This window comes from Mirounga angustirostris, unplaced genomic scaffold (genome assembly GCF_029215605.1).
Source record: "Mirounga angustirostris isolate CCGP_5_RB_7025 unplaced genomic scaffold, mMirAng1.0.hap1 SCAF_10, whole genome shotgun sequence".
Classification (NCBI taxonomy): domain Eukaryota; kingdom Metazoa; phylum Chordata; class Mammalia; order Carnivora; family Phocidae; genus Mirounga; species Mirounga angustirostris.
In genome coordinates, this window is record NW_026991718.1 from 79528537 (window position 1) to 79542475 (window position 13939).

Consider the following 13939-nt stretch of genomic DNA (forward strand, 5'->3'; position numbering starts at 1 on the left):
TCCGTGCTACTGTGTGCAAGCTTAGACCGCCTCCCACAGCATAAAGTGGAAAGGGAAGGAAGCCCGTCACTCAGGCACCTGGAGGGAGCCAGGGAAGACAGTCTAGAGCACTCCGCCACATCCTTCCCAGCCACCCCCCGCCCCCACACTCCCAGGGGTCCTCACATTCCCTCGGTTCTTGACACCAGTCTTCTTCGGGAGCGTCTTCTTCCTGCCCTGCCCCTACCTCCAGTCTTTTGCCAAATTCTGTCTCAGATTGGTTCTTTTGTTTCTGTTCCCACCACTGCCGCCCGAATTTTAGGCCATCTCCAGAAAAGGTACGGGAGAGTATCAGCAAGCCGAAGCAAGGTTTCTGTCATTTTGTCCACTAGGAGGGGCTGGACCACAGGGATAATGCAAATGCCAATCCACCACAGAAAAAGAAGGCACCAAGTGGGTGCCTGAGTGCTGTGGGGTCACAGGTCTGCCCAGAGCCGGGGCCAGCAACAGTGGGCCTTCTCACTTATCAGTGTATCCAAGGCCGGGGCAGGGAGCGGGGGATGTCCCAAATCTGCCCTTCAGGTCCAGCCTCGAGAGTCTCCACAAGGGAAAGGGGACATCTGTCTGCAGGAGCTCCCTGGGTACGAAGGGCAACACCACCCTCCCTTTCCAGGCCGCAGTATCAGCAAAAAACCTCTCTGGTTTTCACTTTTCAACTTGTTTCTCGAACCTAAACATTTTTCTTTTCAGGTAACCTCAGTCCACCCTTTTGCCAGAATGGTGCAGAGATTACGCCAGTTGGTTCTGCACATTCAAGAGCCAAACAGTGTTTGTACAGAGACCAGCTGAGTGGCACAGGGGATTTCTGAACAAGGACTGATGACAAATGTCTTTGCCCAGGCTCTGTCCCTGCTCCCCAAGCACAGAAGAGGAAGAGGAGGAGGAAGGAGGCAGTTTACCAATGACTCGGTGGTTGAAGTAGTCGGGCAGCATCCGCTCACACACAGCGACGAGCAACCAGAAGGCCTCCTCCTCCTTGGCGTACAGCAGCAAAACGGAAGTCAGGATGTTCATGGACTGCTCAGGGTTCACAGAGGAGGGGACGCTTCATGTCAGACCACGTCGTGCCACACAGACATTAAAAATCACACAAGCCCAAAGGGTCCACAGAAGTCAAGACTGTCAATGAGAGACCCAGTCTAGCCCAACCACACTGACACTTGTCAAGTGGAATGACCGTGTTTATCAACATGGTCCCCACAAGACACCCCAGGCTGAGCCACCAGCCACCACTCTGTCACTGTCCCCATCTAGGAAGGCTGGGGTCAGCTGTGGTGCATGCCTTAGGCTCAGGTCAAATCCAGCTATTCTGTGTGTATGTTCTAACACACACACACACACACATTCACACATTGATTTTGCTTTTCACAGGAAAACAAAGTTTAAACTCGTCTATTTTCAGGTATCAGAGACTTCTCTAACCCAGTCTAGTGGTGGGGTGGGGGCAGTGGTGTTTTGTTTTACTGGGTTCTATTTTGTGCTTGTTTACCACATCCCTGAATAAACTTTCCGAGTAAACTCAACAACTGTTCAGAGGGCATCTTACCTCCACTTGTGCTTCCTGAAGGAAAAGGATCGGCCCCAAACATCTTTTTCCTCCCCAAACAGCACTGATATTTAAAAAATAATCCCTGTAACTTCTGTAGAGATCTAGAAAGATAAAGCTCCACAGAAGCGTTATCAGTGCCGTCCTACAGCGGAGGCCTGGAGGGGCGGTAAAGACAATCTGTCCTGCCGTGGACAGTGACTCATCATGTGCACTGCTCTTTTCGGGCACCACAGTTTCTAATCTCAAGTAATCAGCCTGTTTGACTATACGAAGATGATTCCTTTGACCTTATTCAATACATTCTTTAAGGGAAGAGACAAAGCACAGAGCCTTCACAGGACAGTCTTCGCTACCAGTCGAGAACAACAGAACCCGAAGCCTGGGTGACCAACACAAGACACAAACTCAGAGATTTCTGCTCCTCCACTGCACACCTCACCTGGCAGTACCCAATTTTGGGGTTCCGGTGGGCATAGGCTGTCAGGACTCTCCTCAAAGCAGCAATTCCCGTTTCATTCTGGAAGGCGGGATGCTCCGGTAAGGAACGGTGCAGGTCCCGTTCTATCTCCTCGGTCACCAGGCAACATTTTCCCATGGACTCCTCCACCAGATTACCATAGTAACCCGGATGCGAGGCGAGATCGGTTACAGCATCTGACGATTTAAAAGTAATTTTTCAAGGGGGCGGATTACCGGGACAGAGTCAACATGGGGAGGGGGCTTGTCCTGCCGGAAGACCTCAGTGCAGTCTCGTTACTGGAGGGACAGAAAATATTTTGAGACCACACATAGGCCGAAAGGACTTCATTTCTGCCAAAAACAAAAAAGAAAAAATGAAACAACATGGCTTTTCTAAGAATAACCTTAGAGAGAGAAAGGAAACAGCTCATACTAGAAACAGTTGTATTAATATGCTTTTTGTAAGTTGTATTCTCTAGTAATAGGGACAGTGGATATATGTGTGTATCTGTACATACAGACGTACACACAATTTTCACATATTAACACAAAATTACTGAGTACGTATGTGGGAAACACATGAGAAGGTGCACTTATGTTTAGTAATCAAACAATTATCAAGGAGCCAACAAGCTGCCAACAAGAAACTCTGAGGCTGGGATCATGATAGGCAGGGCAGCCAAGCACAGTCCACCCACCCCCGAGCTGCCCCCCAGGCCTCTGACAAGCAAGGGACACCAGGGGTGAGGATCCCATGCCCTCGTCAGCCAGCACCAGGGCACCTGTGGTTCCAGCCAGTGATCCCGCAGGGGCGCTGGTGGTGGGCGGGGCTCCAGGACAGAGGCCAGCCCCACGTATGGCGGTCCCAGGAGAGCAGGGCAAGCAGAAAGGGCCCAGTTCTGCCTTTAATCGCCAGCCTAGGTCTTTAAATTCTGATTGGCTTTAGTAAACTGCCCTCCTCAACTCAGCCTTCTGCTAACTGTGATTCCTCATCCCATCCCATAAACAATCACTACGACATTCCCTTGTCCTCAAGGCTTAATACTAACAGCTGCCCCTCAACACGCGACAGCCTAAATCCCACAGCAACCTTTCTGTCAGCACTGTCACTTTGAAGGAAAGACAGCCCTTTAGGAGCTAGCTTTTTTTTTTTTTTTTAATATGATGTCTGTGTATGTCCATTAAAGGGGTAGACTATACACCCAGTGGCATTAATAGATGTCAACTGTTAGATGGTTAAGGTGACTCATGTGACTTTCTTTGCTCGTTCCTATTTTCCTTTCAACCCTGTGTAGACATTGTTTCCATTAAATACAAAAATGCAGAAGACATTTTTGATTTCAAAAAGGCCTGTCTTGCTGAAGAAACCAGCCAAAAGGGACTCAGCATGTGAAACAAGGTGAGCAGTGATAAACCCATCAATGAATCCCAACTAAGCAGACGCCAGCACGTATGTCAGAAAGCAGGAAACATACACCTGGGCACCCTGGGCCAGAGAGGGGATGGGCTTGGCTATTCGGGGGAGGGACTGAGAAGAGGGAAGAGGGATCACTGGGGTGAAGGTCTGGCATGAAGCCACACGAGGGAGGAACATAAGAAGGGTGCAGGGAGGAGCGCCTACGTGGCTCAGTCGGTTGAGCGTCTGCCTTCAGCTCAGGTCATGATCCTGGGGTCCTGGGATCGAGCCCCGCATCGGGCTCCCTGCTTGGCGGGAAGCCTGTTTCTCCCTCTCCCACTCCCCCTGCTTGTGCTTTCTCTCTCGCTGTCTCTGTCAAATAAATAAATAAAATCTTTAAAAAAAAAAAAAAAAAAGGGTGCAGGGAGAAGACAGGTACCCAGGCCTGGCCTCCAGGAGGCTCGTGCTGACCTGAGCCCACGGGGCCACCGAGGAAGAGCAGACCCCCTCCCAGGCCTCCAGCTGCACCCTGACAGGAATAGCAAAGCCACCCCACTGGACAGGGGCCTTCCCTTCCTGCTTGCAAGGCCCCCCCTCTCCTACTGAGCCAGACAAAACAGCCACCCTCAATGTGGAGACATTGCTCAACACGTCTCTAGAGAAGTCAGTCCTCATCTCTGCCCACCCACTGGAGAGCATCCTGATGAGGGATTCCCAGACATCACCAAACAGCAACAGAGGGAAAGTCCTGGGGCCTGAGGCCAGACAAGGTCATCACTGAATGGCTCAAGTGGTGTGGGAGGAGGAAGTGGGGCAGAAATCTCTGCAATGGTGCCTCCTGGGGATGCCGTGCATCTTCCACAAAGGAGGGACCAACAGAAAGTATGCTGGGGGATTTATTTCAACGCCACTGCAAGTGAACAACATACAGAGGGTTGGTTTGTTTAGTCTAGTTCAAATGTATGTCCTAGAAAGACACTTCACTTCTAGGAGGTTCTTTAACAGAGTTCTCAAGACTACATACACACTCCAAGTTATTTTTAAAGGAGAGGAGAGGCCTTCAGCCAGGCCTCACATTGGCCAAGGAGGACACCGCAGCCCAAGGTCTTGGGCAACTGGACCAAGGTCCTACAGCTAACACAGTAAGGGTGCCGAAGTTCTTGGCTGGCAACGATGCAGGAAGAATCCAGAGACAGAGGACCTGTCTGCACATACACGCTGTTCAGATCTGGGCCTCTGTTCCTGTGTCCGCTCCAGAAATAACAGTTTGCCTAAAAATACCAGAAACACGTACCTGAGAAAAGCAGCCAGAGTCTGCCACGTAAAGATTCGGGGATCCCCATGGCTACAAGCTTCCGGATCTTCTCTGTGCGGAACATACACACGGTTCTGCCATATTCCACAAAGTGGTCATTCCACAGGCTTATTTTTATCTGTTCCCTGGACTGGAGATGGAAATGCTGTTAACGTGCAAAGAAGCCCTTCCATGCCTTCCACCACAGCCCATCTGCAACCCACCGCAGAGGGAGGCTGCTTCTGTTAACAGAGGGACCAACAGTGATGGGCAACTGGTTCAGCAAATATTTTTGAAACACTCGCAGGCACAGAGGATGTAAAGATGAGTAACAACACCAAGTAACAGCCCTTCTGGAGTTCAGAACCCAGCAGGAGAGTTTACGCAAATAAAATGCCATTTCGTTGGCAAAGTTGATAGTAAGAATAGGTTTGTCCAGATACTCAAGTCCAAAGCAACTGGGAGGGTGGGGTGGGAGTGGGGGACATCAGGGGAAGCATCTCAGGATGTTAACACCAAGCCAGCTGTTGAAACACGGGTCAGCTCAGAGGGTGAACAAGGGAGGGGCGGCGGGGGGGGGGGAACCTCATAATTTGCCCTGAGCTCCGGGACAGCCAGAGGAAAAACTGGAGCCTGAAAAAAATCATACTGTTCTCATTATCAGACACAAGACAGATACCATTTCTCTAGGCAACTAAAAATTCTTTAAAATTATCCCTAGATGACAGGAGTTGTTAGTACCTTTTAAGCAACATGTTTTGTTTTTTTATTAAGGTTTTATTTACTTATCAGAGAGCACGTGCACAAGCAGGAGGAGGGGCAGGCAGAGGGAAAAGAAAGCTCCCCTCTCAGCAGGGAGCCCGATACGGGACCCGATCCCAGGACCCTGGGACCATGACCTGAGCCGAAGGCAGCCGCTTAACCGAATGAGCCACCCAGGCGTCCCATTAAGCAACATGTTTAATATGCTTTTCATTATCTGCATTCTCCAGTAAGGGGAGAACCTTCTACATATATTCAGTATTCTTACAGGAGCTCATTGAGCTGCTCTGTGTAAAGCATTATCAGAAGGCTCCGTTTTGAATGAATAAAGCTAACGATTATACAGTAGCCAAGTAGGTGACAAGGCAAAGCTTGGGGTGGTAACGTCCACAGACACCCCCGGCACACGTGGTCCCAATGCAGCCTCCCTCCAGCCGCAGTGTCTTTCCAGAGTACAATTTCTAGCCTCTTTACCCCACAGTGCATGACATTTCCCTCGGATTCTCCCTATAAAGAGGACAAGGATAAGTAGATGTAACAGAAATATCTTTTGTCTGGTAAAACTACAGCACAGGAGACCTTTTGTTCCAGGAGAGAACCAAGCAATACTGTAAAAGGAGCCCACACAGACACCCCTGGGTAAGAAGGGGAACACTTGTTCTGCACCTGCAAGAACCCACAAAGGACAGCACTGATGCTCTCCAGGTCACATGGCCGAGAGCTGTGTCCGAGAGCCACTTAAGGGGCAGGTAGGGAAAGCCGACGGCCTCAGTCATCTGATCACATCCTCCATGCACCCGGTCGTGCCCAGGCAGCTGGCATCGGCTGGGCCCTCCCACTACTGCCCAGGAGGAAGAGGGAGGGGTGCTAGCTGCTGGGGTGGCCAGCAACCTGCACCACACCTGCTCTCCTGAGGCCCGCGAGGCTGGCGCCAGCAGGTGCACAGCCTGCAGCAGGCCTGACAGCTGGGAACCCCCACCCGTGCCGGCTCTGCCGGGGTCCGGCAAAGGCAGAGCCAGGCCACCCACCATTCGTGAGTCGGGGCTCTGGCTGCCCGCCTGCTGGAACACAGAGATCAGGGCCTCAGGGTGGAGCCGCGGGCTCTTCTCTTTTTCACTTTCCTCGCTATTTTGAGAGGACACCATTTCAAGATCCCCAAACTTGTGGTCACTGCACATGCTTGTTGAATGAAACACAGGTGAAGTCTGCTGGAAAGACATAAAAAAAAAGGACATAGCTAGAAGAAAGTCATTACTTATGGAAGAGTCTTTGTTTTGCCTTTGGAGGCAGGAAGGTAACATATTTTTTAAATTTATTTATTTGAGAGAGAGTGAGTGTGTGAGCATGAGCGAGCAGGGGGAGAGGGAGAGAGAGAATCCTCAAGCAGACTCCCCAGTGAGCATGGAGCCCGACAAGGGGCTCAATCCCAGGACCCTGAGATTGTGACCTGAGCTGAGATCAAGAGCCCAGTGCTTAACCAACTGAGCCACCCAGGCGCCACGAAGGTAACATACTTAAACACGCCTGTGTAGGACTCAAGGGAAACAGACTAACATTAGCCCCAACAGATTTGATCCTCAGGAAAGAATGTGGTCCACACTGTGCTTTCCTGGGAAGGCCGCTCACAGCATACAGGGTATGGGGCCAAGAGGGGGGCAGACAAGAACCATTTCTTGTATGCTTCCAGAACTGAGGATGACCATCTTCAGAAAACAGCTCTCGGGTACTGAGAAACTATATCCTTTCCTCCCTGTCACTGCACTGGTAAAAAGAGGTGAAAAGGGGCGCCTGGGTGGCTCAGTCGTTAAGTGTCTGCCTTCGGCTCAGGTCATGATCCCAGGGTCCTGGGATCGAGTCCCGCATCGGGTTCCCTGCTCAGCAAGGATCCTGCTTCTCCCTCTCACACTCCCCCTGCTTGTGTTCCCTCTCTCGCTATGTTTCTTTCTGTCAAATAAATAAAGTCTTAAAAAAAAAAAAAAGAGGTGAAGAAAGAGAGGGACAGGTGTGAAACAGCAGGAGAGGAGTCCCCAGCAGATCCAGGTCTGTTTTCCAGCTGTCCAGCCTTAAGGACAATGTAACTTCTCTTTTAACAAGTTCCATCTGCCCCCAAATAACATCCCCTCAATCTCGGGGGAGGGGGCGGAGCACAGACCCCTCCAACCTACGAGGAAGGTGTCCGCTAACCTGCATGCAGGTCGATACCCATCAAACCCTCTAGCCTGGGAGAGGTGCCCTGTCAATCCCTCTGATGTGTGTGGGTACCCCACCAACCTCTCTAACATATGGAGGGGTGCCCATCAGTTCCCCTAACCTCTGGTGTGGGGTGGTGCCCTATGAGCCCCTCTAACCTGTGAGCAGGGTACCCTGTTAGCCCCTCAAACCACTCACTGCGTGGGCCACCCTCTAACCTGTGCAGCACCCACTCAGGACCCCTCGAGTATCAGAAGTGATACACTGTCTAATACACAGGCCCAATCATCTCTAACACAGTTCTCTCATTTCCAAGTGGATTGTGGTTATGCGTACTCCCTTTAGAGACCACTGCCCTAGAAGGGGTGAGAAAAGAGATCTTCACTTTATAGGATCCCACTGTTTCTAAGCATCATACCATGTCTTCATCTTGTGAGGTGTCATAATGCACGGGGTGTTTGGCGTGCACCTGCTTCAGCCTCATGAGCAGGCTTTCCACCAAGTTATCTCTGTCCTTTAGCTCGATGAACTGGAAGGCCATCTTGCTCCTGATGCTGATGATGATGGGATTAGGGAGGAGACTTGTGTCCTCCATCTTCTCAATGCTCACCACCTATTGCAAAAAGTTACACACAAAAGGTCCAGCAACAGACAACGGAGGGCAGGCATGTCAATTACCTATTTAGGAAAATACCACCAGAAAGAAGGCAAAACCAAACAACTGCCCTAAGGAACGGATACAGAAGTTAAAAATTATCTAAGGCAGCCTATTTACGGTAACTCTAGTACCCATCGACAGGTGAGCGGAGGAACAAAATGTGATCTACCCACACAACTGAATAGGACTCGGCCTTGAAAAGGAGAGAAATTCTGACATGTGCTACAACATGGATGAACCTGGAGGACATCATGCTCGGTGAAATAAGCCAGCCACAGATGGGCAAATACTGTATGATCCCACTTAGACGAGGGACCTCGAGTAGTGCGATTAGGAGACAGAACGTAGAGGGGTGGTTGCCCGGGGCTGGAGAGGGAGGATGGGGAGTGAGTGCTTAATGGGAACAGAGTTTCAGCTGGGGAAGACGAGGAAGTTCTGGTGATGGTAGGATGATACTGTGAATGTACTTAACACTACTGAACCATAACACTTAAAAGTGGGTGAAGTGGGAAATGTGATGTTACGTATATGTTACAATAAGACAAGTAAGTGCACAGGACAACTCTTGGATTCCTTGCTCCGCTCCTAAGTAAGAATATTTGCAAAATGAAAACATCTAGAAAATGACATGGAGGTAGATCACATGGATGAAAAATTCTGAGTTTTCCCAAAGAACAGTGCTCAGAATTTGGAGGTCCTGATGGGAAACAGAGGGGTGGGTATGGTCACCACAGACATGCCCTGAAACCAAAGGACTGAGGACGGCAGATCAGGAAGTAGCCTCAGGTTGCCCTGCATTTCCAGGGACAGATTGCAGAATTTTATAGCAGGAAGGGAAGGGACCTGATCCATATTAAAGGAAACATTTTTTAAATGTTTCACTCAAGTCCCAGGAGGGTACAAAAGTCATGCAATCTGACATTGGCAAAAGGTGATGCTTTTTGTCGGTTGCCTTTTTTCTTTCCCCTTTTTGTGAGTGCAAGGGGTGGAATCCTTCCTAAGAGCTGTTGGAAAAGCTTTAACTGCTAGGCAGGGAGGTGAGAGTGCTTGCTTCTCACCAGTCACTTCCAGGCACATTTCAGGCTGTTGGAGCAACGACAGAAAAAGCAACAAGCACATGGGGACTGGTCAAACGCAGGCCGTGCTTCTCCCCAGAGGCCCGTCTGCAGCCGGCAAAGCCCCACTGGGTGAGCAGCCCTGCCCCAGCCGGTGACCTGGCCGCCACGGGCTCAAGGGCAAAAGGCGGGCTCGGGAAGCGCCGGCCGGGGCTCCGCCTACCTCTCTGAGCGGCAGGATGACATTGCAGCAGCCATCCTCCTTGCTGGCGAAGCAGATGTAGCGGTCGGAGGCGAACATCCGCCCCACGGTGTGGCAGCGGCTGAACGGCGTCCACAGCGAGCAGTCCAGCACGGCGTGCAGCCTCTCGCGCCTCGGCAGCCTGAAGAACGCCCGGAAGAACTCGTTCTGTGCTCTGGCTTCCAGGTCCCTGGCGGAGGGGGCAGAGAGAAGACAAAGAGGCAGGAACGGTGAACGAACACATGGGCTTACAAAGAAAACCCTGTGAAGCCGGATGTGAAAATGGATGAGCCCCACCGGGTCCTGCGTGGGTCCCAGCACGCACCCCACTTCACAGCCAACCTCGGAGAGAACGGGTACTCAAGGCAGAAGGGGTCGCCTCCGCGCAAAAGTAAGACAACAAACTCACAGACCAAAACAGATACTCCTTCCTGGTTTGAGCAACACTGTGAATCACCATCAAACAATGGTTTAAGGATCCAGGATCAGAAAGTCCGTAACACCAAGTGCCCGCGAGGACGTGGAGAAACGGAAACCTTCATACACCGCGGGTGGGAATGTAAAATGGTGCGGCCCGTCTGGAAAACAGTTCGGCTGGTTCTCAAAAGGTTCAACATGGACTTACCATACGACCCTGCAATTCCCCTCCTAGGCGTAGACCCCAGAGAACCGAAAATGAACATCTGCTCAAAAACCCGGACACGCGTGTTCAGGATGGCAACAACCCAAACATCCATCCGCTGATAAACGGATCAACAAAATGGGACAGAGCCACACAACAGAACATCACCCGGCCACACGAAATACTGACACAAGCTACACCAGGGACTGACCTCGAAAGTGTTACAGATATAAAAGACTGCATACCGCCTGATTCCCCTTATATGAAATTTCCAGAATAGGCAAAACTCATAAAGACAGAAAATAGCTTAGTGATTATGTAGAGCAGGGGATAAGGGAGAAGTGGGGAGTGACTGCTCATAAGTCTGGGGTTCCTCCTTGGGGTGAAGAAAATGTTCTAAACCGAGCGTGACGATGGTTGCACAACTCTCTGGATTGAAAAACCACTGATTGGGATGCTTTAACAGGGTGAATTGTATGGTATATGAATGACAGCTCAAAAAAGCAGTTAAACTGAGATCTGTGCTGGGCATACAGTAAGTGCTGAATAAACATGAGCTATTATTACCTTTAAAAAACAAATCCAAGCGGCATCTGGCTGGCTCAGTCGGTTAAGCATCTGACTCTTGATTTCAGTTCAGGTCACGATCTCAGGGTCATGACAGCAAGCCCCACGTCAGGCTCTGCACTGGGCGTGGAGCCTGCTTCAGATTCTTTCTCTCCTTCTCCCTCTGCCCCTCCCCCAGCTCTCTCTCTCTCTCTCAAAAAATAAAAAAATAAAAAAACAAATCCAAGTAAAAGTATCACTGGAGAGAAGCCCATCAGTGTCACATCAGTATGGACAGTGGAGAATGGGGGAGAAATCCTACCCTAGGGGACCCCCCCCATACCCTGGGTCTTGGTTCTAACATCCAATAAAGCAAGAAGGCAGCGAAATCACAATGTTTGCAAATACTGATGAATTTATGTCATACCCCAAAATTCTAGTAGAGAGGAAATTCCACTGTACAGAGATAAAAATTTTTCTTTGCCACATCGAATAAGAGCTCTTTAAATTTATCTGAGAGAATTAGCACTGCGCTCAAAGTAAGGAATATGAACTCTTAGCTTTCTTATTAGCTGGGTGACCTTAGATAACACTTCTCCATATCACATCTTGACATCTGTAAAATGGAAACAATACCTAACCTTTCTGCTTCAAGAGATCCCTGAAAACATATGATGTCCACAACATTGAAAAAGTAGGTTAGAAATAGCTTCTACAGTATGATCCCATTTAAATAAATTCTATAAAATTGCAGAAAGTGATATGTAAAAAGATTTTGCATAAAATGTTAATAGTAGTTGACTCTGTGTAGTAGGATTTCCACTTTTCATTTTTATTCTGCTTAAATTTTCTACCTGACCACATATTGTTAGCTTTTTTAAAAATGAAGCTATTTTCTTTTAGGAAAAGAGTAACTTTTAAAATGTTGCATAAATTTTAAACGCCCCAGTCTGAGTGATCTTTTAGACACATCCTCCCCTCACCAGGGCCAGGCTCACACATAGAGGCCCCTCCTGCCCTGCTTCCCGTTTCCAACCCAGTCCTCATTTTCACACCATCACACAACTGTCTTCCCAGGAGACCCCACAGAGAGATGGGGGAGTGCTCGGAATTTACTATCAAGCCCTCACAAAGATAAATACATGCATGTTCAGAAAGTCCTCCAGGCACAGCGAGAAATTAGACAAATTCTACAGATCAAGATGGGTCCAGTTACTGTGGGCCAAAGGCTGCAGCACCTGATATTCCAGGAATGGCTGTTTCCAAAGGAGCCTGCGCTTCCTCCCCAGAGAAGCTGGGAGAACGTGGGAAAGCACCGTGAATGCTCTAGAAATTCACATACTACAGGATGGAAGTCAAGGACCCTCAAGATCACCCCACTTCCCTGAAAGCAGACCTATATTCAGCATATTTACGTTGGAGGGTTTATGTCCTTGTCCTGAAAGCGGGCTGGCCGTGCTGGCTTTGGTCAAAGTAAAGCCGACACAGCCTGCCTGTACGTATCTCACAGATGTGGGTCCAGCCACCATTGAATTCAACTGTCGTCTGGTCCTTCCTAGAAGCACGGGGGTGGGGGGGAGGGGGTGGAAGGACTTTTGGTATTTTTGCAGCCAGCTCTTCAGTATAAGAATAAGGCACTCAGTTATATGATTTTTCTGTTCGGTGCACCTGCTACACCAGCCAACCACTCAGTTCAACCCCATTCTCCATGGCTTCTGAGCACATCTCCACTCTCCTTTCTGGGCTGTTCTCTGTCACCCTTGGGGTCTATCTCTCACACATTCAGCAGTCACAGACCAGTGACCTCATGTTATAAGACAAAGACAGAAAGGAGGGGAGCACCTGGGTGGCTCAGTTGGTTAAGCTGCTCACTCTTGGTTTCGGCTCAGGTCAGGATCTCAGGGTCCTGGGATCAAGCTCCTTGTCGGGCTCCACGCTCAGCAAGGAGTCTGCTTCAGGATTCTCTCCTCCTTCTGCCCCTCCCCCCACACGCTTGCACACGCTCTCTCTGAAATAAATAAATCTTAAAAAAAAAAAAAAAAGCAGGGCGCCTGGGTGGCTCAGTTGGTTAAGCGACTGCCTTCGGCTCAGGTCATGATCCTGGAGTCCCGGGATCGAGTCCCGCATCGGGCTCCCTGCTCCGCAGGGAGTCTGCTTCTCCCTCTCCCACTCCCCCTGCTTGTGTTCCCTCTCTCACTGTGTCTTTCTCTGTCAAATAAATAAATAAAATCTTTAAAAAAAAAAAAGCAGCAGGAAGGACTTTCCTAAATCATCTTCCTTCCTTAGAAAGTCCTCTTCCAATTCTGCCTCTAAATCTGCATTATACCTATATATGTGGCATTTAACTTTCCAGCAGATGGAGATGAAGATCCTGTAGTAGCTTGAGAGAGGAGTAGCTCAAGCTCTTTATGAAGCTCAGAGTAAGACCACTTCATCCTTTAGGTCTGTATCGCAGGTGGTAGTTTTGATGCTAAAAATATCAGCTCCTCTTTCCGAAGAGCACCAGAAACAAAGCCCACTGGTCACAATTTGCCTTTCAGACCTTCCAGTACTTACTAAAGGCTCCCCCTCTTCCTCCATAGAGATGCCCTACAGACATGAGCCATAACCGACCATTCAGAAAGCAGTAGCCGAGCACAGGCCTGTAAGCCAGGGCAGAAGCGCCCCTATAAAGATGAAAACTAGCCCGGCAGCCCCCACAATATTTACCACCCATTGTCCACCTTGCTGGTATGCACTGGTCAAAGCAATCGCTCCAAGAGAAAGCGACAGCTGAGAATAGAAGGGACGGCGCCACAAACCCTCCTGTCTTAACACATGCCATTGTATGAGCGTGTAGCCACATAGGACATAAACGTGGGGAGCAAGAACACCAAGTTTGTTCGCAGAGCTGCAATTAACGCGTGCAGCCCTGCATGACAACAAGGTGGACAATTCTAAACTACATGCCCACATTTAAAATTCCACACTTCATTCCTTAGGCCTTAGACCCAAGAAATGAAAGGGTGGGTTGTTCTTTCGTTTCTCTGCAAACCTAGGAATTCGATTTCCTCCTCCTAGTTTTGGTACAAATGTATCAAAAACAGGTTTCCCTCTCTCTTTTCCCCATCAACCTGTTAGAACACTTT

The 13939-nt window shown here is 49.5% G+C and overlaps 1 protein-coding gene across 8 annotated transcripts in view; it reads right to left on the reverse strand.

Annotated features, from left to right (window-relative positions):
* The window catches only part of TBC1D8 (TBC1 domain family member 8), a 99254-nt gene that overhangs the window by 18047 nt on the left and 67268 nt on the right, over positions 1-13939 (reverse strand). For 6 of the 8 annotated variants that reach the window (XR_010405737.1, XM_045885190.3, XM_054509928.2 and 3 more), the window contains 6 exons: positions 9626-9833; positions 8108-8302; positions 6528-6707; positions 4738-4888; positions 2028-2242; positions 939-1056 (listed from right to left, as the gene is read on the reverse strand). Coding sequence is in view for 7 of the 8 variants with exons in the window: in XM_045885190.3 (XP_045741146.1) it covers positions 939-1056; positions 2028-2242; positions 4738-4888; positions 6528-6707; positions 8108-8302; positions 9626-9833 (1067 nt within the window). In the remaining variant the exon portion in view is untranslated. The remainder of the gene's footprint in view (positions 1-938; positions 1057-2027; positions 2243-4737; positions 4889-6527; positions 6708-8107; positions 8303-9625; positions 9834-13939) is intronic. The other 2 variants (XM_045885191.3, XM_045885193.3) reach the window with 1 other exon arrangement.